Genomic DNA, 26,953 nt, shown 5'->3' with positions numbered 1-26,953 from the left:
GAACGAGGAGGTAACAGAGAGCAACAAAGAAAGGGAGCTCCAGAGAGAGAAAAAGCTTACTTACTTCAACCTAAATTGAGATAAAGGCATGCAGAGTGCATCACAGGTAAGTGGATTTTATTCATTTGTTTTTGGCTAACCACGGCTCCAAAGTCAAAGAAAAAAGGAAAATAGTAAAGTGCAGGTTGGGAAAAACAGGATCATGTAACCGGAAAATTAGTTTTTTGGAGAGCATATGTTATCCTCTATATTTTTTTTCAAGTAAAGCTTTCAAGTAAAAAAAAACTCATATGTTCCTTATGTGTAAACATATCAGTGCTTTTGTCTTTAATATCAAACATTCTTTATTTTTAAAAAATCCCAAACTTCGCTCTGCCTTCACAAATGTCTACAATGTATGTCGTCTTTCCTTTAAAACAATTACTTTCTTTAAAATTATGTAAATTCTAGGATTCTGATAGCCAACATGTCCAAATGTCAGAGTTGGATCTTATGCATTTTACCTTGAACTCAACCACCCTACCTTTGAGGCCACATCACTAATTTATAAAACTATTGTTTCTCAAACTTCTGTAACATTCTCAGCAGGTTACAGATGAGACTTCTTTAAAATGTAATATAAACTCCAACTTTTATTGGAAAATGGCCACTTTCACAACAGTTTAAAAAAAATAATCAAGGTTGAACTCTTTTTACAAATATAACATTTTGGGATTCCTTGTTGAGATGGAAACTGAAGTGACCAATGTTGTCATCAGTTTCCAGGGTGTAGCACCCACAGGAGCTCAAGCTGGGATCCGGGGAAGAAGGGAACAAAACAAGTCATGCCGGTATAGCTGCTCTCCCAATGGGACTGATCAGGGAACAAACACATTTTAATTGTGCTCAATGATAAACTGCCGCAAACCAAGACACTTGAGGGGTAATGGCTTGACCCAATCCTGAACTAATTTTTGCAGAAGTTACTTCATAGAGGGAGCAGGCTCATCTTTACAGCATTTGCAGCACTCACTGCATTTTGAGTTTGTATTGTGTTTCTTTATGGACTTAATTTTCAATTAATCTTTAAAAAGATATCAGTGAAGCGTTTTTTTTTTTTTCTTCTACTACATCTTTATTTAGTAGAATTGCAAAGACATTGAGACAAAGACATCTTTCACAAGGTGACCCGGCCAAAAAAGACAGCAGTACACATCACTGTGGACAACGTAGGCAGACGGAAATAACTAAAACAAACTTTAAAAATATTTTTTTTAAAAGTAACAATTTCACATGTGGAAGTAGACGTTTCTTGTGCTGTGACCGGCTCCACGAAACAATTATGAGCTCACTTTTCCTCAGAACAGTGAGAGGATTGTAAAATGAGAAGATCTCACATCAAAAGAACTGGGCAGGTGGGTTACAATGAATGAGTATGCTTGTTATTCAGAAACCTATTATCATTGGTAAACGGTTTAAATTGAAATCGCATCGTTATCTGTCACATACACCTTTTATCTGTTTGTTATTGCTTAGTTTATTTTGCTGCCAGGTAGGTATCATTTGTCATAAAGTTTGTTGACTTTCAGAGCAGAACAAACAAATTTCTTTGGTTTTATTATGGAAATTCAGTTTTATATAATACATGCTACATCTGAATTTCCCGTCTGTGGGATAATAAAGTTTATTTCCCCTCTGTGGGACAATAAAGTTTATTTTTATTCTATTTTATTTTTGTTTTTCTAGGTTGGGCACAGAGCTAACTCCGTTTCATCCAGTAGCATAATGGCTTCAGTCGTTTTTAAAAAGGACGCAGGTATGGGTAAAATTTCTGTGAATTTAAAACTTCTGTTGAGCTTTATAAACATGGTAATCCTTGTGATTCAAATCACTTACTAATTTCTAAATCCTGACAAGTATAGGGTAAGCACAGAACAGGGTCAAACAAACTGAATTTTTATTTTATTCTCAAAAAGACAGAAAAAACAAATTATTTTGTGAATTATGAGTAAGAAAATAAATTGTGCACCAATTCCTAAAACCTTATCCTGTCTCATTCTCTGAACTTGACTGTCAGTGTTTTTAGAGCCCATGCAGTGTCAGTTCTTCAAACATTTTATCTGCCCATTCTATTTCCTTTTAGCATTTCCTTAGATTTTCTATGTTGTAATCTTTGCTTCAACGGTATTTTTCTTTAGTAATGAAGCTTTAATCACTGAGTCCACATGAAGGCCCTGACAGTTGACTTCATTCACAATTTTCTTTGTGGAAAAGCTGTTCCTGACAACATCCAGGTGTTTTTAAAACTCTGCAAGAGTGATCCTTTGCACTTTGACAGCTCTTCATAATTTTCTTCTGAACCCAAAGGTGAAATAATAAAAATACCATGAAAATTAAATGCTCACTCTGAATTTGACTCTGGATCAGTCTGACATTTTTTGTTTGTTAAAATGTTGAAAGAAAATGTCATGAACAGAAACCCTAAAGTGCAAGTAAAAAAATTGCTTTTTCATGTGGATGAATAATTTTTTGAATAACTGTGCTAACATTTAGAACTTTGTTATATTATTAAAGTCTCTATTTGGTGTGATGTTATCAAAATAGCAGTCAGGCAAAGTACATCTAATCTTACTGGTTTGTTTGTCCTGCAATTTTAAATGACATATAGCCATAGAAAAAAAAACATAAAATTTTAACATCATGGAGATATAAACAAGTAATCCTTTCCAAGTTATTACTGCATTATTTATGAAATTATTATTAATTATTAAAGCCATTTCTGCAGGCCACATAAATGTGAGCACAAAAGATAAATGCAAGTAAAAAAAGATATTTTGCAAAAATACTAAATGTGAAATTCAAAGCAAAAGTCAGACAAGCCAAATTAAACAGATTTACACTTAATGTCAGCAGCTCTGCTGATGTTAAAGGGGAAGACGCCATAACTGTTGCCATGGCCTAAAGCCAGTTTACTGGCTTGAAAAAGACATTTTATTATCATTTTAGTTAACTTTCAAATAAGTAAAACGCAATATTTTTTCTCCTGAGATTTTTTATCCAATTAGCACGGTGGAGATTAAAATAATAAATTAGATTTAATCATTAATTCTTCAGTGGATACTGTTGTATATACTTGCAAAAGCTGTTTTTAAAATCAACTTTACCAGCAGTTTCCTCAATAAGATAGGGTAATACAATACAGTGACCTACCTGTAGGGAGGTAATTACTGAACCCTTGCAAACAGTCAATAGTTTGCAACCACAATGCTTAATGTCCTGCAAAATGCACTATACTTTTATTGTAAAACCCTGCTGGCTGGGCTTTATGATCTTCAAAGATATATGTTTGTAACTAAGCAGTAAACTTTATATCTGGTATCTTTCCCATAATGTCTATTTGTGCAGGTATTGTATGCCTCCTCCTATCAGGATTTCTGCTGCCTTCAGTATTTGTGTCTGGGCAAACCACAGACATGAGCACAACTTCCTCCCCAGCAGCAATGACGACTGCCTCCACCATGAATACCACCACCTCTGCAGCAAACCCTTCCATGACCATGTCAACAACAACCTCAAATACCAACCAGGCTGCTAGTATGACTAATAGCATTTCAACAGCTTCCCCTACTCAGAGCACCATGTCCACCACTTATGGAGGTACTGTAATGTCTACTGCCATCCAGTCTCTCACAACCAGCTCAGATTCAGTATCCCAAAACACCCACTCTGCCTCAAGCACCTCCGGAGGTTCCTCATCATCCAGCACCCACTCTCCTTCAACCACCTCTGAAGGTCCATCATCACATAGTACCCACTCTGCCTCAAGCACCTCCGGAGGTTCCTCATCATCCAGCACCGATTCAAATTCAGCCACCTCAGAAGGCACGGTATTTAGCTGCTCTCAAATGCCTCGCGTGTTGTAAGTCAGGGTAAATGCAGGTAGACAACCAGAATGCCAACTTTGCTTTCTCAACTTATATGTATTCCTCTATGAAGTACACAAGTAGTCCTTCTTTTGATAGCAAAGAATTGTTAAACAGAATTTGAGAAGATTCTGACTATAACTCTTTTGTGAAGAATGTATGTTTTTCAGCTGGTTTCTACAAAAAGGATTGCATCCCATCAAACCTTTAGATTCTTTAGGAATTAGTGATGCACTGACAAATTGGGGGTTAAGAGAATCCACTTTACTAGCCTATGAGTCTATATAGACTCAAAGTCACATTAGTGTTTTTAGTAATACTAAGGTGTTTCAAAATGTTGTCAGGGAAGTACAATAGCTGTAAAAAGGTCTTTAATCATTCACTGTGTTTTCTAGGATGGCATTTCAGCTTTTGGGCCAGTCTGTTACAACAGACTTTGGATGGGTGCTAGTTATTTCACTCCGACCATTCAGATCTCTTAGAGTTTTGGTTGTTTTGTATGTTTTGGGGTGCGAAAATTACCCATCTGCTAAAAGATGTCAATTGTTATCTACTTTGGGAACCTTTCATCAAATTGGCAAAGGAGCGCACTGAGCTTTCAAGTAGGCCTGCACATGTTGCCTCATACTCTGTTTTATTCTTTTAAACTTTCAATCACAGTATGCTAAGGAACCCGAAGCAACTAAATTCTGTCTTGTAATGTATTTTCTAGCTGCAGTTATAGTCCAAGATGTTATTATGAAACTCTACATATAAAGTTTAACATTGCTGGCCTATATTAACTTTGAAATTCTAATTTGGGAGGAAAGCCTGATGTCGGTCTTGAGTTTTGTGATGGTGTCAGCTTATAAACCCTTCATCATGATTGTTCTTTGCCAGGATTAAAAAGAAATACTAAAAAGATAACAGACTAGCTAACTGGTAGCCCCAAATGATTCTGAGATTTCATTTGCCTCTCATTTCCCTGTCTACACTTTAAAACAATCTACATTACACTTGATCTCGACTTCAAAATCTAAAACACTTAGATGGCTCAAACCTGACCCCGATTATAGAATAAATTGGGTACCTTTAAAACAATTTCAAATTTCTTCAACCTTTTCATTTTCAATGCTTTTTGAAACAGAACCACCTTGGAATTCAGTCAGCCAATCAAATAGAATTATTGAAAACAATAAATATTGGATTTTCAGTTTTTCTAAAATATTTGTTAAGCTCTTGTGTTGTCTTGTTGTGGTGCACCAAAGGTCTGAGAAAGGTTATCAACCACAAATCTGCAATGTGGTTAAGTCAAATTGGAGCCACAGGCAAGCTTGGAGTCTCAGCGGAGAGCATCTTGTTGGGAATATATGGAACCATTAGTTCTTTAAGATGAGGTGGAGAGATATGATTACCAGGAAAGCAGAAGGAGAGCCCAAGGCTTAAATTAGAGAAAGATTATGTATCTTGCAGTTCTTCAGAACTTGTTGAATATGTCTGGATAACCTGACAGTTTTTAGTGAATTCTTAGGATATATTGATTGTGAACAATTACAATATGCCTGCTTTAAAATTTCCCAAACATGATGCCATTTCTCTATTTTAGGTAATATGACTGAGGAAAATAAAAACACCACATCAAATTCTTCAATGGAAATGGCAAGTCAATTTTATTATTATTAAAAATATAATATCACCATGTTTTTTATTTGTACCATATTGACCTTAATCGTGTGCCACTCAATCTGTCTAAAACAGATAAATTGCCCTTCCTTTACCTGCTATCACTCTGGTTGCTACTCAAAGTACATCAGTCAGAATGAATCTCATTGTTCTACTGGAGAATCATGTCAGGTAAGGAAGTAAATAATTCTTTTATACTCTGCTAATAAAGTCAACTAAATAATAAGATTATTAGTGTAGAGGAATTGTGAAAAAAATAAACATTTACAAAAGTATGTTTGTGTAATTTTGCAATGGATCAGCTGTTGAAATCAGTGGACATGTGGTACAATGTGAGCTGCAGTGCCTCTTGTGTGGAAGATTGCAACAACCCCTCTCAGTCCAACTGTTCTGTGAACTGCTGTAATTCCACTGGATGCATTAAAGACATTTTTGTACCCATGATGATGACAACCACAGGTAAAATAGAGAAATTGCATTTGCACATTTCATCTTGTCTTGCTTGTCTTTCTCTTTACAGGTATATTTAAAAGTACTAGTTTATGTGTGTGATCTTGCACACTTACATATCGTATATTTTTCTTACCTAATTTTAGTAGCTGCAACCACGACAACAAACGCTCCGCCAACAACAAGAACAACCTCAACAACAGCAGACAAAGTAAAGGCCAAAATCTGTGACTGACCTTAGCATTTCTCTTCTCCTTACTTCTCAATATCTATAAGTTTATTATTTGCTTTGAGCTTAAGACTTTCAATTAACTATCAGAATTTGAATGTTCTGACATAATCACCCTGTTGTCTGTGTTGTGTGTTTTTTTTCTTCAGGGAAACAAATGTCACAAGGGCAGCTGTACTGGTGAAAACTGTTATAAAAATTTCAAGGAACTTGAAACCTGTTCTTCTACAGACCCACACTGTCAGGTATGATCTGTGAAAGGATTTTTTTATAGCTTTTCTTTTATTTGTGTACGTGACATAAACCCAACACTCAACAGTAGATGTAAAGTAAAAAGTCTAAATAAAAGTCTAAAATAACTACAGTATTTTTTCCTGTTTGAAGTATAATTACCACATTCTAAAAAATATTTTCTCTAATAAGAGAGGGATTGATAGATGTTATTGTGCCTACTTAAATTTCACTGTGTGTTGTGGCAAGAGAAACTTGTCAGTTCCTCTTGTGTAAAACAGGGTAAATTTTGCAAGTATGTTCATGCTCTCAGACAGAAGATCTTAAAGTACATAGAATTGTTTTCATTTATTTACTACATTATTATTATTATTATTATTATTATTATTATTGTTGTTGTTGTTGTTGTTGTTGTTGTTGTTGTTGTTGTTGTTGTTGTTGTTGTTGTTGTTGTTGTTGTTGTTGTTAACAACAGCAATCATTTTTGATTCATTTATTAAGTGTTCTTAGATCACATTAAAGGTGATTTTTTTTCTAAATCTTTCAACATGAGAGGAGGCTACTGGAATAAAATATGCATTTTTTACAAGGCTTTTTGCATGTCTTTTATGGAGTGTGAAAAAGTGTGAAGAGATTTGCAAGGTATCCAGTGGTACATTAGAATTTAAAAAACAACATAAAATGACATATGACATGACATATATCAAAAAAGGTCAAGAATATTGAAAGGTTGCGTCTTTGTTTTTTTCCTTTTTTATTTCTGAAACATAAATGAAAATAGACTAACTTTATGTTGCTTAGCACAATTTTACTCTCTGGGCTTCACATTTAAAGAGTTAAAAACTTGCTGAAGTTCAAGCACCTACATTTTTATTTTGATACTATTTTTTTCATATTGTCTTTTTCAGTTAAAAAAAGAGACCTCTAACTCCGGCGTTGTTTGGACAGCAGGATGCACCAATTGCACTGGATATGCTGCCTGTACTGGGACCACAAACCCCCCGTGTAACCTGGAGTGCTGCACTGCCACCACAACCTCCTGCCTGATTTTGAACGGCACAATGAATGTCCCGTCTTTCGCCACAAGAGGTCCCTATGTTCATATTGAGTTGATTGCTTCCTTGGTTTGCCTGTTTGCAATCACTCTGCTTCTGTGAGTGAGTGAGCATGCTTTTGCTGTCCTCGCGTATCTTGTTGGGGTTCATCTGTAACTGTATGAATATGAAAACTATGAAAAAGCCTCAGTTTCAATGTTGATTTTGTGTCCTGTGTTTTGTACTTCCAATTTACATTCCTTTTTGATTAAGCATGACTTTGAACTTAATTGAGAGCATCCACCACATGGAACATGCTATCAGCCTAATCCTAATCCTCACATTTCAATCTCATATATATGAATATAAATTATATAATAAAGACAAATTCAAGTAAATTATGAGTAATGATTTTTAGTTGTTATATAACCCTTAGCCTGTCATTTGTATATTGTCCATTATTTGGAATTGATATATTTGCACTGTCACACTACAACTGTTTAAAGGGGAAATAAATTTTGGTCAGTGAGTGACCCTAAAGTAGGTACAGCACAGATGATTTATGATTTAAAAAAAAAAAAAAAGTTATTTTTGGAATAATGCAGCTTTAACTTTATTTGCACTTTATGAAACTCAAACGTTGGGCTGTTATAGGAAGTTGTTAAGGCAATTCTTTTACATGTGTCTTTCTTGAAGTGTGCAATTTAATATGCAGCAAGTTTTGTCTTATAGTTTTCTGATTTTTGACTTAATTATATGTAATATGGGGAATTACCAATTAAATATATTTTATTTTCAAATGGTGACATGTAAATGCTAATTGAAATCAGAAATGTGTCAATTTCTTTAAGCTGTGTGTACAGAATAATTTTGATTGTGCTTAAAATGAAATAAATGCAATCTATATATCTCAAAAGTCTAAATCATTTGACATTTTTCACATTATTAAATTACTAACATTTGCTAAAATTTTATTAGCTATCATATGACTGATTAAACCTGAATACATAAACTCAATGTATTATTTATACAGAGCTTGTTTAAACAGTATCATGTTTAAACAGTATCTTGAAGTATGCAAAAAAGAGATAAAGCTCTTTAACAACAGACAATACACAAAGTCATCTATTAGTCTGAAAGTATTACAAAGTTGTTTGGATGTAGGTTTTGCATTATCAACATGGCACAGGAGTGAGAGTCATTTGCCAAGAGCAAATATGGTAAAGTGGAGAACCTTCCTAGGAATGGCTAGCCTATCAAAATGACTTCAAGAACTAATCCACAATTTATCTAGCAAGTCCCAAAAGAACCCAGAACCACACTTAAAGCGCTTTATCCCTCAGCTGCCTTGGATGAAGTTTGTGTTTCAACTGTATGAATGACAAGGGGCAAAAATGGCATCAACAGGTGATCATCAACAAGATTTTGTGGTCTGACAGGACACATAAAAAAGTTTTTGTGAGGATTTGCATCTTAGAATTAATATAAAAGTAACACATCAATATAACATCACACTCAGTCACAAACATCACACTCACAGTCAAACATGGTGGTACTATGTTGGGAGGTAAAATGGTGATCAGCCTGTATTTATATACCACTTTATCAAGTCCAGAGAATCTCAAAGGGCTTTATACCACATTCATGTACATATTCACACGCACAATTTCCATTGGATTCAACCCCTGGGTATCTGACTTGATAATACAATCATTTCTAATTATTAATGAACATATTTAGTAAAATACATCATTACAAAAAAGACAGTATGCATAAAGTGTTAAAAACTCTTGATGATTTTTCTTTCTCATAGCTTTTCTTCAGTGCTTTTGAGCATAGCAATATCAAATATGTTTAGCAATGACCTCTTGTAAGTTTTCTGTGTTTGGAGGGTTTTAATTAGCTGTATACCATAATCATCAGAATGTAAAACCTTATATTGTACTTTATTATTATTATTATTATTATTATTATTATTATTATTATTATTATTATTATTATTATTATTATTATTATTATTATTATTATTGAGATTCCTGTAAAATAAATTTCTTATTGAGACACTTAGTGTCTCACTTGGTATTTGAGAGTGAGGGTTACAGTTTCATCTACGGTATTTTTCAATTTCCTTCCCCTACATTTTGAAATCATAGTTTCCATCATGAACATTTCGTAAGTTCCGCTCTCCCCTTCTCGAGTTGGGCGTCCTTTGAAGGTTCTAGTCCCATTTGGGTCACTGACTGCAAGCTTAATTCAAACCAATCCCAAAATCTTTCCGCCCTTTCTGATTGTGCCGATGACAGCCCATATGTGACGTCAAGACTAATCCTGACGAGTGCGTGGCACCGTGAGTGCGCGCGCGCGCTGGGGTTCGGGCTGAACCAGCAGCGGAGAAAACATCTGGATCGTAAAGGAGTGAAAAAAGGATGTCGGACAGCGCTGAGCTGCTACCGCTGCTGCTGGACCGTGTCTCTTTCAGTTGCCTATTCGGTCGGTGATTCCCTCATGGAGGGGGAATAACTGGGTCACTCGAAACTCCTCCGCGGATTCACATTGAAGAAAAAAAAAAAACGTGCTGCCGAAGTTGTCTCAGTTCTTCACCATGGATCAGTCCGTTGCAATTCAGGAAACTTTGGGAAAAGAAGAAAATTGCATTGTAGTATCCTTTGAGCCGCGCATGGTTTCTAAATGATCGAAGATTCAAAATAAGGACCGCCTGCTTCAAACTCACAAACAGGACCGACAGATTCTGGAGATACAACCCAGGTTGAGGCCTGTAAGATTAAGCTGTGAAAGTTGATCGGGTTTTATCACTAACTGAGTCATTTGGTTTGTGATTTCAAACCAGAGTCAGCCTGAACAGTTCGCGCAGTTTTGAGCAGGAAAAACGGGTTTGGTCTGTAATTAGTTCCCCAAAATAGCCTTTTCCATAGATCTGCAGTTGCGCATGTCAGCCAGAAGATGGCGACATTGTATCAACAGCTCGTGATTTCTTCTTGTTGGGAGTGGTTAAGGAGATTTGATAGCATGTAAACATGAAGTAATTTACATACCGAAAATAGATTTGAATTAAGGATACAGCTCTTGAAATGTCTATGCAAATGTTTTATTGCACACTTTTCTGTTTTGGCTGAATAGACGATTAAATATATTTAAATTACACTCTCCTTAACTAATCTGCTAACATGCTGCACAATGTGATATCTTGCTTGATGATTGCTCAGAAAGCAGACTTCTCGGACTGGTAGAGTGTGCAAAGGAGCATGCGTAAGTTCAAACAAATTAAGGATGCTTTACATGGCTTTTAGCCTTAATGTTGTTTGTTATATTTGTGCAACAAAAACCTTATCCTGCCTTTTGGTCTTTAAATCTGTATTTCCTTCTAAATCACTAACTTAAGTAAAACTGACTCTATCATTGGTATTTGTATAATACTTGCTGCAATTCTGTAAAATTATTTGCAGAATCTTTATTTATACACATCGGAGAATGGCCATTACAGCTGATGATGTGTCACTTGAAGACATTATACCCATCACCCTTGACTTTGCTATTGTTGAAGGTAATTTTCTTCTGACATTAAATATACAGTGTCTTGCAAAAGTATTCTGTTTAGCTCTGTCAATCTTCCCTTTGACTTTTACCCTGTCAACCAAAGCATCCTCACATCATGATGTTGCCACCAGGTGTCACTGTTGGGTTGTTAAGTTCAAGCTGATGTGTGTTGTTAGTTTCGCTCCACAAATGAGTTTGCATGTAATGCAAAAATGTTTCAGACTTGGTGTCAGACTGGTTATTCCACCTGTTTGCTGTGTCCCATACATTGCTTGTGGCAAATGTTAAGCTGGACTTATTTTCTTTCTATAGTTGATTTATTATTGACATCTTTTCGTAAAGGTTATATTTGGGGAGTGCTCAACTAATAGTTTTTCTGTGACCATCAACAGAATGTCCAATATTAACTGGATCTTTTCAGCTCCTGCATAAGCATATTGGCCATTGCTCTTGATTATTGCTCTTTTTGCCAAACAGTGGCTTTAACAGCACTAAGTGAAGTTGTGGAAGCATGTGATATCGTTTTATAACACAACCTTCCTTTAGATTTATTCACAGCTTCATCTCTGGTCTATTGGGTGTGTGTCTGATGCTGTTTAATCACTATGTTCCTCTAACTAACCTCCTATAATACATTACATGTAGATAGACTATTTACAAATTAGGTTTACAAAGATGGTTTCACTGGATTTTATTGGAAATATGAGCGTAAAAGGGGCTGAGTAAAATGCACATCACACTTTTCAGATGTTTTTGTACCAAAAACTTTGAAAACCATGGGAGAATGGTGGTAGGAGCTTGTCTTGCAATCAGTGGGTTCAACAGGTATGGATACTTTTGCAAGACCTGTATTTGCTAGCACTTTTTAATAAAATTTGTATTGCCTCTAAACTAAAAAGCAAATAAAGTACATTATGCAGCACATTGACATTTTTCTTATGCTACTTTCTCTATAGTTTCTTCCCCAGAACAGCTTGTGGTTGTGGGTAAGTTGCCCTCGTTTATATGACGTCTCAGACATCATGTCATGCATAACTGATCTACCACACAGAAAATTAATCTTGCAATGTCTTTCCCCTGCAACACTTTTTATCTTATTGTAGGTGCAGACACCAGAGTGAGAATGAGCTACAAGAATGAAGAATTAGAGCTCAGGCTTCCGTTTGGGTCCCACTCTCGTCTCTTTCTTTGTGAAGTCAACAAGGCATGGAGTGGTAGGGTGAACAGTTTGTGATCTATTTACAACAGCCAGCATTTGACAAAATCTTCCAAAGCTTTTGAACATTTTAAGGAGCAAATTGTAATCAAATTCTATAATATGTTTATTAGAAAAGTAGCACAGATGTATTGTAAAAATATACGTCATCATGTCTGAACAATGACAGAAATTAGATGAGCCTTTAATTAAATGGAGGTCTCTGTTGCTAAGGATGGTCACATTCACCACAAGCTTACTATTTTCACAGTGGAACCATCACATTAACAAGTCCTAACTGGCACTATATCATGAATGTCCCCTTTGTTGTCGTACTCAAAGTAGAGCAGTTAATGCTTTGCCGTGAAAGATATCACATTGTTTTCTCTTAATCTGTTATTCTTTCTGTCACTGTCCGTTCGTCCATTAGATGTGTGCAGGTTGCCCACACAAGTACCCAAGTTTGAGTGGATCAAGAAGTACAAGAAATCTATCAAAAGACAGGAAGCAATGAAGCAAGTCATTGCACCGGTGGAGGTGTTATCCACTAAAAATAACCAGCACCAGAAAATCGGTTTGTCATCTCTGTTTTGTTTATAAAAAGCTGGGGTCTGTGAAACCTATTGAACTCCTGACAGTGTCAGAGCAGAGAGGGATGAAGCAGACACTTGTTTCTGTGTCTTTGGCCAACAATTTTATGCTTTGGAGGATTGCATCATAGTGATATCTAAAACACCACTTTCTTTGGACGAAACTGTCATCCTTCATAGGGTATATTACAGTACCTCATCACTGGTGAAACAACACCATGAATAACAGGACAATTACTGAGGCAGGCAAATTTGGTAGCACACCTGGTAAAGACATACAAAATGTTTGAAAAGAAATTAATCTTTTAATGCTGTAGCATAATTGCTCACTGAGAAAAATAGGGGGAAAAAATCTCATTTGATTTGAGTACATTTACTTAGTGAGGTTAGGAAAACCCTTTGTTATGTAAATATGTAAGTAGTTCATAGGAGTCTGATTATTGTATCTCAAAATTCTTTGCAGTATGAATATTGCACACACCAATATAGGATTGAAAATATACATTGGGCCACTGGTACTGAACAGCAACCATCCATGAATAGAAAAAAATAGCCTTTCATTACATCAAATGCAGAAGACAGTATTGGAAAAACGGCAATCTTAAATCGTCTCAGTATCTTAGGGCAGTATTGCTACCCTAAGACAAAATGTACTTGTTATTCTTAATATAAGCACACAATTTTGTGAGTTGCTTTTTATTTGTGTACAATGTTTAATTTCTTGCAGAATATAGCCTACGTTACATCTGTGTTTTGTGTGCTCCTTTAGACACGCATGCAAAACAAAGTCAAATGCACAAACACTAACACACACTGATCTCTGCAAGCTGAGTGAAACATTTTTGACCATGTTTGCTACTTGGTGTTGGTACAAAACAAACAAACAAACAAACTTTTTTTGAGCGTTGAATTCCCAACCAAACACTTAGGGCATGAAGTATTTCCCAGTTACATTTTTGAAGCTTGTTCTGCGTGTTTGTCTTTTCACTGCACCAAGGAAATACAAAAACCCCTCCTCCTCCTACAACGTTAGAATGGGCAGGTCTGAAAAACAATGTACATTGATCCTCTGCACAGAATGCGTGGGAGCGGCACAAGGACATGTCTGGGATGACGAGAGACTCTGGTATGAAAATCATTCCCAAAGCGTTGATTGTTGATTCTGAGGAGGCGAGAGAAAACACAGAAGGAGCTGTCAGGGAGCTGAGATTGGCTAACTTTTTCTAGCTAATGCTAGCAAACAGTAATTCGAACGAAATTACTGTTGCTAAATATTTACATTAGTTACAGTTTTCATTATGCGGAAATGTATCGCTTATTTTACGTCCCTTTAGTAACGCTAATGTTAACAACTTGTCCACTTTTGTTGACTTGAAAACGTGGATATTAAAACGTCGCGGCTAACGCTAGCAGCAGTATTTAAATGATGTCGATGTCGATAGATACCTGTTGTGGCTGATGTTGCTCAACGTGTTTTAGTGTAATGTTTCGTATCCTTTCACACATTTGAATTCCTGACAGCCTGTTACATTTTCTGTCTTTTCAATGTTGTCTACTCTTTTGGCTTTTTCTTTCTCTGCCTTTTAATTTAAAGCCAAAACTTTGTTGAGATCAGAGTGCCTTTTCCTTTAAAAATAATAGTTAAGCTTCCAGCCTGTCCCCTGGCTTTAGTGTTAAACATGTCAGTCATACCTGAAGCTGAAAATATATTGCATAAAAAACCTTGCTTAACTCATGTTTAGGTGAATTCTCGTTGGTGATGCAGCAAGGGATGATGGGGAAGTTATGTAATTTTGAACTTTGTGTTCAAAATGAACTTAATGTTTTAATACGGAAGAGAGTGAAGGCTGATAAAACGAGCTGACATTTATGCTGAGTAAAGATTGACCCGCTGATAAAGGCACATCAACGTGTTCAGTGTCTTATCTCCATATCTGGAAGTGTAAGTTCTTCCTAGAAACGCTAAAACATCTAAAAAAATTATTGTAACCTAAGAGCTACTAATACGCATAATGTGAATTATTGTTACAAACCTAATTCAGAAATATGTTGGATTTAATAGATTACTTTTGATAACTAACTACTGATTGAATACATTTTGCAGGTTGTTTTAATAACAGGTGTAGCATAATTCACAAGCAGTTTAGTTGTTTTTATTTGCTTACCATTGCTTTTATCCAACTAATGACCAACATACTGCATGTCAATACAGATGCATGAATTCTTTTATCACAGTTGCTGTTGCAATACCTTTGGAGTCACATAAGGTTATTTGTCTTTTAAGTACCAATAATTTGTAATCTAAATGTCATTAATAGCCAGATTTTAAAAAGTTAATACCTCAAAAGTTCGTTTATTCAGAGACCTTAAAAAGTGCAGGAAATATTGCACTTTTCATGAGTTCGGTGAATACTGGAAATACATCGTTGCCCCTCAGTTTTTATTTGCTGTGCTCTGCCCGTGAGCTAACTGAATTAAGAAAGCTGCATGTCTTCCTCACTTGCAGATAAGATTCGTTTTGCTGTTGCGAAAGACATACTGTTCGAACAACATATCTGATAAGCCAGCCACTGCCGACTGTCTTCCTGAGCAGATGTCTCAGCCAAATAACAAGCTAATAGCATCTTATTATACTCAATATTATTCTTTAAATAGATGAATGAGAAAAAGTATTGCATTTAACTACGGTACTACTGCTTAAAAACAATTTTTGTGAAATAAACTATTTTAGCAAAAGCACAGAATGGTTTATTTAATTGTTTGTGTTTATAAGAGGAGGGTCAATTTTAATGAAAAATCAAACATTCCTTACAGACACTGTGAAGAACATTTAATTTTTTGATTTTGGTACATTTAATCTTGGTTTCAAGGGCTTAACCTTTGTGGCACATTTTATCCTATCTTTGACTTTCTTTTTCCAATATGCAACTTAATAGCTAATTAAGTAGAATGGTATCTTTTCAGGTAGGTCCTGCAGTCCATATTCAAATATATTGCTAATGGTTGCCCACTGCAATTTATTAACCATGTTATCTTAATAGGAGTGAGTTGTGATCCTCCATTTTTAACACAGTGAGTTCCATATCTTTATGACCAGGAATATATTTGCACAGTTGCATTTGTTTTTCAGGCAAGTGAAGGAAAACTGTAGTGGCATAGTTTTAGCCTGCTGACCAGCAGTGAGTAGCAATAGGTGAGGCAGCAGTTTGTCAGCTCTGTACAGCCTAGAAAACTTGAATCACTCATTCACTTCTGATGGTAAAATGACTTTACCTTAGTAAAAGTATCATAGAAAATGCTAGTTTTGAATCTAATATCATTTGGTATTTTGGCGACCCAACTAGCATTGTTGGCTGTTAATAAAGATTTATGAATAAACGTTGAAGGATCTCTTCTGGAATTCATTAAAAATTACTCTTTTTGTACCACCTTGCATTGTTTCAGATTTTCATGGTTCTTGTGGTTTCTTTTTGAAAGTTTTAGAAGTCACTTGACCATATGGAACATGCTGAAATTCTTGAGAAGTCTGGGTCATATGTCACCACTCATTTCCCTAATAAAACTAATGCAATAAGCACATTTTCTTAATGAAGATGTAAAAATGCAATCCCAGCTTTAGTAGTAACATTTCTGATTTTTACATTTAGTTTGATCACACATGTGCAGTTGTAGCTAATAAAAAATTGGATGCCTCCAATATATGATTATAATTTAATAACTTCCTAAAAATTGTAGGCTTAAGATGGGAGTAGATTAGGAGGTTATACATATCAGATATGGTTTAGTGAGACTAAAACTATATTCATTGTTATTTATTTACTTAAAAGTACCGTATTATAGTTGCTCAGGTATGTCATGCCATTACATCCTCACTATAGATTATTCCTATTTGACACAACTTGATATGGTTTCATTGTCCACCTCAAAGTCATATTTAATGTTGTCCTTCAGATTTTTATGCTATGTTGTTAGTCAAATGCATTCCTAATGTATCCTGGTTTTGTCTTAAAGTTTAATTTCCTCCTCAAAGTGCTTGGCTTTCTCTCTCAGGGGAGCTGGCTGCCAAGCAGCAGGACAGGGCCCATGCTGTCTCGTAGTTCACACTCGGTCATTAAATCCACCTACTTAGAATGCAGTAACTGTAACTGACTGCAAAAGATGGCCACAGGCATCTGAAGCCCTCAGCTAAGCCCTGTCTTTACAATATAGAGATTAAGTTTATTTGTTCCATGAATATATATCAGATCATCCTGAGCTTAGTTTTAGTTAATAAGCTAAAATGTAGACCGAGGGTGAAAAACATCTTGCAGCTGAAACGCATTCTTCCCAGTACTAACAAGCAGCATGTGAATAGTGTGAATAGGTTGTAAATCTAGTTTTTAATGTGGCAGTTGTTTACTGCATTGTTCTACAACATGCTATAATGCTGCATTACATTTAATATTTTTCTGTTTTGTCTTCTTTACTCTCAGAGAAAGTGTCGGACAAAAAGGGATCGTTAGAAAAGGTGAAAAGTTCTAACAGTATCTCACAAAAGTCCAAAGGGAACTCCAGCCAAGATAAGTAAGTTGGGTTTTCAATTATTGTTTTTATTTTTATGAGTTTCTTAGAAAGTGGTGGTTGAAGTTTGAAAAAAGAAAATCCCTTCTGCACTGAATGTAACCTTTATTAGGTATATTTTAATAAATTGGAGTACTGCAAAGTGAAACGTGTACCAATTCACCGTACACAGAATGCATACATATATGGGCATACTTTTCAGTAAGCTAGCATCTGCGTACAAAAAGTTTTTTTACTCAAATCTTGCCCTTGTGGGCCTTCTGTTGTGTTAAAACTTTGTGAAAAACAAAATTGTTGGTTTTGATTAGCAGTAAGCCTTAATCAACTAAATTAACGGTGCAATATAACCATTCAATCCCCTTTTTGGATTGAATTACTGAAATAAATCAACTTGAAACCTACATGTTCTGTTTCTGTTTGTTTGAAAAAAATAAAACAAAATATGAGAAAGAAACCAAAAAAGCTTTGTTGTATGTCTTAAATTAGAGCAACCTTTTCTGTACAGCTGCACAGGTGTGCCACTGCCCTGTTATTAAAAGCCAGTGCTGCACAAAATGGATCAAAGGGCCAGCCATGACAATAGCACTCTTTTTATCAGCAGTTCAAGTTTGCAGCTTTTTTTTAATGCAAATGTGAGTGCAAGTTTATACTTTAGCTCTTAGGTTTTAATAATTTTACTGCTTGTCAGTTAATGTGATCTAACAAGGTGTTCAACGGTACTGCTTACACTACGGAAACACTGCCTTGTGAAGGTAGTGTTTGGTTACAATAAATTCCTGGAAAATCACACAGTTCTAAAGTAATGTGTTTCTTTTTTTCTCATCAGCATTAATTACTGCCCCCCCCCCCCCCACACACACACACACATATATATAGTGCAATAAAATGGTACTTATTAATTATCTGTTTTTTTATGTAAAATAGAATGTCTTTATTAGAAAAAAAGTTGTTCCTGTTGAAGCCTGACCAGGGGCTTTTCTGGTCAGACTAGCCATTCATCTGTTTGTGAAAACACATCTACCCTGTTGCCCTTAACAGTCCTTTTTTTAACTTGTGTGGTGCAGCCAGAGCATTTCTACTCGAGAGGAGCGGGATGATCTGGTGCGCTCCTCCAGCCACACCACTGCCAACAAAGCTCAGATTCTGGCCATGCCGCAGTTCGGCCTGCGCGACAATCTCATCAGATGTGAGCTGCTGAAAAGTGAGGACTCGTACACTTATCTGGAGAATTTCAGGTATGGTCCTCGTTTCAGTCACATCCTGCATTTGTTTGATGGCTTTTTCAGGTGAAAGGATTTTGAATTTTAATATTAAGAAAGCTAAATATGTAGCTGATTGCAGTTTTCACATTCTAAGTCTTTTGTATCTCCATTTTTACTTTGTTTCTAACAGTATGGTGTGTGGGATTTCAATATTTAGAAGCTATAAAAAAGGACCGAGGCTTTGTGGGTTTGAATTGCTATTTACCAAAAATGAGCAAGGCTTTATTTATGCAGCACCAACTCATTATGAGTTACATTTAATTGAGTTAGTTTTTCTATGCGTTTTAGGTAACAGAAGATTTTTTTTTTTTTTTTTTTTTTTTTTTTACACTGGGCACATTGATTTGTACAACTACCCTACTGCCACCTAGTGGTAGACCTGTCTAACTATTATTTTAGACACAAGTGATCTGCTGCATTGTAGACTGTTGTAGGATATTTTGATACTTTAGGGATGTTTTATCATTCAACCAGCAAGAGAGAATTTCTAGCCATACAAGTGCAACAGGGTTTCTTTTTCCATCCTGTGCAGCTGCATGCGGAAATTACCTCTGAAGGTCAATCTGGGTTGTTGAGTGGAAGGAAACTTATCTTAACACTGGACCTGAAGAGCAAATCTCAGTGATCTAAATGGAAAGGCCCTGCTACTGTGTGTGTCACAATCAAGGTGTCCTTCAGTGTTCAGTGTAACTCCAATAGGGATGTCAGCAGACATTGTTGGTGTCCTCTATGTTGTTTTGTAACCAGACTTCCACTTTGAAGGTTTCTGTTTTCCTTCTAGGTTTAATAATTACGTTTTCAGTTTGGTGTCTTAGAAGTTTTGAGAAAATTAAAATACTGCTGTTTGCATGTACAATTAGCCATGTTGTGATTGGATTGCACAAACCCTTGCTCTTTTTATTGATAGTCCACTGATATCAGCTTTTATGGGATGCTATAATGTTGATAGTCATGTTGGGATTGGCCAAAATGAAGCTGCGACAATATGAAAACTCAGCAAGAATCCTTACTCCTGCTAAAATAGCATGACATTTAGTACAACAGTTAAATCAATGTCATATATAATATATATATTTTTATTCTTTTTCCCCCTCTTTTTTTTAAATTGCCCAATTTGTGTCTAACCTTTTTGGTTCTGTTATATTTTTCTCAGTTTGAAAATATTTTCAAACTGTTGAATTTGTCTTTCTTGTGATGAAAAAGCATAGATGGGAGTCTCCTTTCAGCCAGCTGACAGGCAGTGCTGCAGTTTTCTGATCCATACAGTTTAGAGAACTTATGCAGACACTTTTATTTCTCTCAGCTCTAAATAAAGGGGTTTTAATTAAGCCACAGAAATGTGATGTAGGAACATTTTGGAAATTTAGAAATGGCAACTCTTTAAAAACAAAATGTTATGACAGTTTCTCTTTTGCATCCTATAGTTAGTTAGAAAGAATTTCAAAGTTTTTCATCATGAACCACTGCATTGCATTGAAACATAATATGCTCTGGTTAATATGTAATGAATTTTGTTTCACAATTTTAGCTTCCTCATCTGGAAATCAGGCTCAGAAAAGCCATTAGATTTTCCCGTAGACGTAAAAATTCCCAGTCAGATTGATCAGATTAAGTTATGATTTTATTATTTTTTTCCCTTACAGATTCTTTCTTGGCACATACAATGTGAATGGACAGACACCAAAGGAGAGCCTCCGTCCGTGGCTGAGCTGCACTCCCGATCCTCCTGACATTTACTGCTTGGGGTAACTCATATTCATTAAGCTGTGCTTAATCCCGTTACAAAAACCGACGTTGCCTGCTCCATCCTCTGACAGATGCTTGCAACTATTGAACCTGTTTAAGTAAACCATATTCCCACCCACAGATTTCAGCCATGCATGCTCGCTGATCCTGCCTACGTTTCTATTTACTGCTTTGCTGTGAAGGAGTGAAAAAGTTTGCTGAACACAAGCAGCTTTGAAACTTTTTTTGCTCTTTTTTTGTAGTTTTCAGGAGCTAGATCTCAGCAAAGAGGCTTTCTTCTTTAGTGACACCCCCAAGGAGTTAGAGTGGATGAAGGCCGTGTTTGAGGCTTTGCACGAAGAAGCTAATTATGCCTTGGTAAGTAGGTTTTTATTTACAGAGCTGGTTTTTATATCATCATGAATTCAGAAGGTTTTAGCTCTGTTTACATGTTGCAGCCAGTTTTTCAGCATCTATCCTTTTTGGTTTTATTCGCCAAGTCAGCCCACATATAAGTTTTAGTTCATTTTAGTTATTATTTCCTCATTTCCCCTTTCTCAGAGTGCTGACTCTGTCTTGTTACTTCCTCATTTATTTGCACCACTAGTTTATGCATCAGAGCTGAAGAGACATTATAATGAGGTGCCATTTCTCCCTGCACACTTGGCTGATCTACTTCTGACAGTTAAATTCAGCTATAAAATAAACATATTTTTGATTTATGCTGGACTCAATAGGGAGTTTCTGTGCTTCTTTTTGTGCACTTTTGTGCATGTCTGCTTAAAGTTTTCTTCAAACAGACACTAAATGGCTTAAAGCTTAATGCTTTTGTATTTTGTTTCAGTTATAAACAGAGTTAAGTAAGTATTCATATTATTTGTATTTGCGAATTTATGGTTTGTTGCTTCAGGTGAAGCTGATCCGTTTGGTGGGCATCATGCTGATCTTCTATGTGAAGAAGGAGCATGCAGAATTCATCTCTGATGTGGAGGCAGAGACTGTGGGCACAGGCATAATGGGAAGGATGGTAAGGATGGCTTCTGCAATGCTCTGCTCAGAAAAACAGGACTTTAAAATAGTACTTGTTAGTGCAGGTAAAAAAAACAACCTAATCTGTTAAATTAGTCTTCTCTCACTCATTTGGAGTGCACTACCTCTAGATTATTGTTGTTGTTAATTCGTGTCCCTTATTCACGAGGGGCAAGAATATGCAAGGGTTACAATCCAATCACTTAATCTAAATTTAAATATCTGCCTTTATTGGTACTGATCTAGAACTCATTCCTGACGCAATTGTTACGTAAGCTACAAACTACATAAGCACTGATGTTTGTACTGCGGCAGTCTTTGAAGTTGTTTTTATTTTGACAATACTTATAATTACATGTAAGTATCAGAATGATCATTTCATTATCAGATGTTAAATCTATATACTGCAATCTATGTATTGGACGTGAAGTTGTAAGAGACTTCAAAACATAATGACAACAAAAATATGCTGTTATGGTCAATTGTGTTGTGTTTTTAGATGTAAAATGTTTGCTAGATGGTTTGACAAGTTAAGGAACTAAATTTCCTGTTGAAAGCAATTTCATGTGATGTCATCAAACTAAGTGTGACCAAACTGAAGAATGAGGAAATGCAGCCAAACACTTGTCTTCTAATCACTACAAATAATGTAGTTAACATGTTAAATGAAGCAGTAGTTCAGATCGTTCTCATCAAAAAGATTTTTTCATTTTATTTTAGACTGCCAAATTTTCTTTCCTTGTATTAATCTTTTATTCTTCACAGGGAAACAAAGGGGCTGTTGCGATTCGTTTTCGCTTCCACAACTCTGACATCTGCGTAGTCAACTCTCACCTCGCTGCGCATGTTGAAGAGTACGAAAGACGTAATCAGGACTTCAAGGACATTTGCAGTCGTCTCCAGTTTCGGCAGCTGGATCCTACACAGCCTCCACTCACCATCTTGAAGCACAAGTGTGTACTTCCTTAATGATTCTACATTGTTAGAATTAGGATGTTGGTGCATCAAACAGGTTTATCATGAATATGGAATGATAGTTTGATGTACAATCATGTTATAAATACGTCTGTGCTTCTTGGATCAGTGTTGTTTTGTGGATTGGGGACCTCAACTACAGAATCAGTGACTTGGACGTTGACAGTGTGAAAGATCTAATAACCAAGAATGATTTTGAGACGCTTCACGCTTATGATCAGGTAATTACTGACAATCTACTACCTTTATGTTCCTGACTTATCATTTGTGTTTATGAGTGGAGATATTTATTTGCTTCATGTGACCCTCAGCTCAAGAGGCAGATCGATCTGGAGGCTGTGTTTGTCGGCTTTGAGGAAGGAGAAATTGATTTCCAGCCCACCTACAAATATGACACCGGCTCCGATAAATGGGATACAAGGTATTTCTACCTGCTTTTTTTCTTTATGAATCTATATTATCAATAGTTTAGTGTTTGTAATAAAAGATTGAAAACTTGTAGAGAGATTAGTAGAACACAAACTATTAAATTTATCCTGGAAACATGTCTCACCTACATTTCATTAGATTCTTTGATTTTTTTTTTTGTCTTTAGAGGCTTTTTAAATCAGTGCTTATTTAACAATAATAAATTGTAAAATAGAATTCCTGTTTTCTGTGTGTAAGAATATTTGCAAATATTGTCCATTTTATTCCTCTGATTTCAGTGAAAAATGCCGCATCCCTGCATGGTGTGATCGTATCTTGTGGAAAGGGAAGAACATTCAGCAGGAGCATTACAAGAGCCATATGGATGTAAGGACCAGTGACCACAAACCTGTCAGCTCTTTGCTCGTCATCGGGGTAAATGCTTCAGTCTTCTAACAAATTTTATGTTTAATTCTTTGTCTTTGGTTTGGTCAAGGTGCACTAACCTCAATATTTGACAAGCATGTTAGATATGTAAAATTACTTTAAGATTTTGCCTTGTCCTTCAAACTCTTATGTTTAAATTCAGTTTCTTTCTGAAGATGAGAAATTGATATATTAAAAAAAGAAATGACTCAGCTGAAAAGTGCCAAAGAGAGTTAAGATTAAGAGGCAGCAGTTCATAAATCCTATGAAGCACAAATGCAGGTATTGAAATTACATTTTAGGGAGAGTCATGTAATAAAAGTGTCAAAAGTACTGAATTGCTTGGATTGCTTATTATTTTCTTTAATCCTTAATATTTCTTTAAACTAAGGCTGCCCTTTAATGCTACTATCCCACACATAATAATTTTTTAACCTCTTCTCTGACTCCCTTCCCTTCATCAGATCAAGAGAGTAGATCCTGAAGCGTATAAGAAGACCTTTGAAGAGATTGTGCGCAATATAGACAAAATGGAGAATGAATGTATTCCATCTTTAAGCTTGTCCAAGCGAGAGGTAAAATTTCCTATCCTGTAATTTGTAGTTCAATAGAAATCGGTTTATTTGTATACATTTTCAGAATTAAATAGCCTGTTTGTTTTAACACACTTTGTGTAAACAACATAGAATAATGTTATATTTTGACTCTGAATATGTTTTCCTTCAGTTCCACTTCAACGATGTGAAGTTCATGCAAAACCAGGCTGAGACCCTGAACCTTTTCAATGATGGGCAGGTCCCATGTCAGTTTGAATTCATCCAGAAGCCGAATGAATCCACGTACTCCAAGCCCTGGCTCACTGCCAACCCATCCAAAGGCTTCATTGCACAAGGTGAGAATCCTGAACATTGAAACTTTACTTGGAGCCTTAAATGTTTTATCATGGCTGCTGCCAGAAATCTCCAAATGTTGTATGTACATCTCTTATTTTCTAGGTGCTTCTATGGACATTGACCTGGAGGTCTTTGTAAACCGCTCAACTGCGCCAGATCTAAACTGCGGCAAGCAGGAGATTGAAGATATTCTGGTACTTCATTTGGAGCGAGGCAAGGACTACTTCATCTCCGTAACAGGGAACTATTTGCCAAGCTGCTACGGTACTTCGATCTATTCACTGTGTCACATGAAAGAACCCATCCAAGACATGCCGAAAGAGACCCTTCTTGAGCTGGTCAGCAACTTTTGAAGTATCTTCTTTAATTTCTTGCCTTCTCTTTTTTAAAGTTTTGAACAAACGTGTCTTTTTCTTCTGAACATCAGGCGGAAAAGTCTTCAAGCGATGATACAGCAACAGATGAAAAGCCTCTTGACATTCCTAAAGAACTCTGGATGATGGTGGATCACTTATTTCGCAATGCTGTCAATCAGGTGAGAAAAGATTTGGATTTATAAAGTTTGCTGTTAGATTTGCCATCTGTGTATCCAAGCTGCAGAAATCTGCAAAGGTTAGGATTCAGGGAATAAAGTTCATGCTTTCCCCATTGCTCCTGAGTTGCATAATATAGAAGGTTTTTGCACATTTAAAATTTCCTTACATAAAAATAAAAAATAATCTTTGTTTTTTCTATTAAAGTTGTAAAACATCTATTCATTGGGTAAAAAATAAATCGCTTGTATAGAGATGATTTCCCATTGACCCATATTGGAGTGGATTTTACTTGTTTTTGGTTTTATTATTCTTGCTTATTATTGGGTTTAGTTTGAAATTATTTCATTAGATAACAGTGTATATCTTAAACTATGTAATTGTAAAATTAGATGGCCTTCCTTAATTTAAATTAAAATAAAGGTTTATGTTTTAGATTTCTCCTGAGGCTACATAGAGGCTAATATGATTAAGTAATTATGCCCTGCAGCTTGTAGGAAGTCGGAGTAGATTTAAGTAAGGAGTTGCATCTATATTTCATTTTTAAGCCTTCATTTAAAACCTTTTTTTGCTTAGGTCAGACACAATAAATCATTTATGTATGTGGTCCTAAGGGAAACCAAATGTAGTCTTTCCATTTACAGGAAGACTTATTTCAGCAACCTGGACTTCGGACTGAATTTGCTGAAATAAGAGATTGTCTTGATTCAGGGATGCCGGATTCTCTTCGTATCCTTTCAAAAAAGATTGATGAGTTAAAAAAGATGTGAAACACTGAATTATTTTTTAAAAGCTTTGTTATGGTCTTTGGATATTTTTGTTACTGTTCCTAAAGATTTACAAATGTAAATACTTCATATCAGTGTTGAATTTAAATTACATTTATTTCAGTGTGAAAAAAACCTCTTTGAAACAACTGAGAGTGCATGAAGCTCTCTTTCATCACATTTCCTTAGTTTTTTTTAAATTACAGTTACCCTACACCACAGAGTTGTTGCTGTGATACAAAATTAGTTAGCCTTTGATATATTTCACACAAAATATTTTTCCTTGACATTGTCAACCTGCAGCGGGTAGTAACCATTCAGTGGCAGAAGCCCTTCTTCTCTTCTTAGATGCCCTCCCAGAGCCTGTGATTCCCTTTTCTTTTTACCAGCAGTGCCTTGAATGCAGCTCCAGTGCAGGCCAGTGTGAGAAAGTAAGGAAAAACATCACAGCAATCTTTTTTTTTCTTATGTTTCTGATAAAAACCTAAATGTTTTGTTGACACTAACTTCCTTTTCCTTGTTGTTCAGGTTATTTCCATGCTACCTCAGTTCCATAAAAATGTGTTCAACTATTTAGCAGCCTTTCTCCGTGAGCTCTTAAAGAATTCTGCAAACAATCGATTAGAAGTTGCCATTTTGGGTAAGAAAATAAATACAATTATTTTTGTTCTTTTTATGTTTAACAGGAATCATTCTTCTGTGTGCGATAAATAATGAATTCTCTTTGTTCACAGCCTCTATTTTTGCCTCCTTGCTCCTGAGGTCACCTAAGAAGCAGGATTTTGCAGAAAAAAGGAAAACACAAGAGTTCTTTCAGCATTTCCTAACCTAACATTCCTCTTGGACACAAAATGTCTATTTTGCTGAAGTGGAACACTAAAAGAAGTACAGTATTTGAAACTAACTGTAGAAATTTATTTTACCACATTTATGTACAGCAATGTAGTGTATTTACATTAAAGAAATTATGATTGTAATTCCAGTATGTTTTGTGATCCAATTATCACTGATTATTGTAGATCTGTAGAAGCCTAAAAGTTTTAAATGTTTATTTTATTTAAAGAAAAGCTTGTATTTTAATGTCTTTGTATATAAAACGGTTTAAAAATGTATGGTCTGCTTTTACTTTTTTCTTTACACTGCATTTTATTTATCCTTTTAGAAAATAAGTACATTATACTCAACTTAAACCCCCCCAGAAATATTCATTTTCAGCTTTACATTACTGTTAACAAACTAGCCCCTCATTTTTAACAACATAGCAACATAATTTCACATCCAATGAAAAGAATTTTAAATACCACAAACTACCCAATAACTGGGTACTTAGCTGACAACACAGTGGGGCTATAAGCATTTGGCATGCAAGGAAAAACGGTGATTATGTTGTAGATAAATAGTAAAAATGAATGCACTTTTGTAAAAATTTAAGTTAATAAATGGGAATATGCATAAATTACAGAGTTATAGACATAGTATAATTTATAGGTCAAAAAAATGTAATGAAAAAACCCAGAAACTCTCTTC

At 35.6% G+C, this 26,953-nt stretch overlaps 2 protein-coding genes across 5 annotated transcripts; both read left to right on the top strand.

Moving 5' to 3' along the window:
* LOC122831666 (putative protein TPRXL) lies at window positions 1–8,356 on the top strand. 3 transcript variants are annotated; one of them, XM_044118039.1, is made up of 9 exons: window positions 1–106; window positions 1,726–1,795; window positions 3,385–3,636; window positions 5,488–5,540; window positions 5,640–5,735; window positions 5,867–6,023; window positions 6,161–6,225; window positions 6,393–6,488; window positions 7,383–8,356. In XM_044118039.1, exons 1-9 carry the CDS (start codon window positions 89–91, stop codon window positions 7,629–7,631), a joined length of 1,056 nt encoding a protein of 351 aa, XP_043973974.1. In that variant the 5' UTR covers window positions 1–88; the 3' UTR covers window positions 7,632–8,356. The 3 variants fall into 3 exon arrangements, with proteins under 3 accessions (XP_043973974.1, XP_043973973.1, XP_043973972.1); XM_044118038.1 differs by having other exon boundaries at window positions 3,385–3,861; window positions 7,426–8,356; XM_044118037.1 differs by having other exon boundaries at window positions 3,385–3,861.
* Window positions 8,357–9,822: 1,466 nt separating this feature from the next.
* inpp5b (inositol polyphosphate-5-phosphatase B) lies at window positions 9,823–26,536 on the top strand. 2 transcript variants are annotated; one of them, XM_044118035.1, is made up of 23 exons: window positions 9,823–10,167; window positions 10,696–10,775; window positions 10,973–11,070; window positions 12,020–12,049; window positions 12,167–12,277; window positions 12,689–12,832; window positions 17,321–17,411; window positions 18,473–18,643; window positions 20,314–20,415; window positions 20,659–20,773; window positions 21,306–21,422; window positions 22,190–22,377; window positions 22,509–22,620; window positions 22,711–22,820; window positions 23,107–23,242; window positions 23,698–23,808; window positions 23,960–24,125; window positions 24,229–24,464; window positions 24,554–24,661; window positions 25,304–25,388; window positions 25,730–25,857; window positions 25,955–26,066; window positions 26,161–26,536. In XM_044118035.1, the coding sequence occupies exons 1-23, from the start codon at window positions 10,111–10,113 to the stop codon at window positions 26,256–26,258; spliced, it is 2,706 nt and encodes a 901-aa protein (XP_043973970.1). In that variant the 5' UTR covers window positions 9,823–10,110; the 3' UTR covers window positions 26,259–26,536. The 2 variants fall into 2 exon arrangements, with proteins under 2 accessions (XP_043973970.1, XP_043973971.1); XM_044118036.1 differs by lacking the exons at window positions 9,823–10,167; window positions 10,696–10,775; window positions 10,973–11,070; ... (1 more) ...; window positions 12,167–12,277; window positions 12,689–12,832 and adding an exon at window positions 12,867–13,974.
* Window positions 26,537–26,953: the final 417 nt, after the last annotated feature.

Source organism: Gambusia affinis, linkage group LG05, assembly GCF_019740435.1.
Source record: "Gambusia affinis linkage group LG05, SWU_Gaff_1.0, whole genome shotgun sequence".
Classification (NCBI taxonomy): Eukaryota; Metazoa; Chordata; class Actinopteri; order Cyprinodontiformes; family Poeciliidae; genus Gambusia; species Gambusia affinis.
The sequence above is the reverse complement of the archived record's forward strand: the minus strand, read 5'-3'. Positions and strand labels throughout refer to the sequence as shown.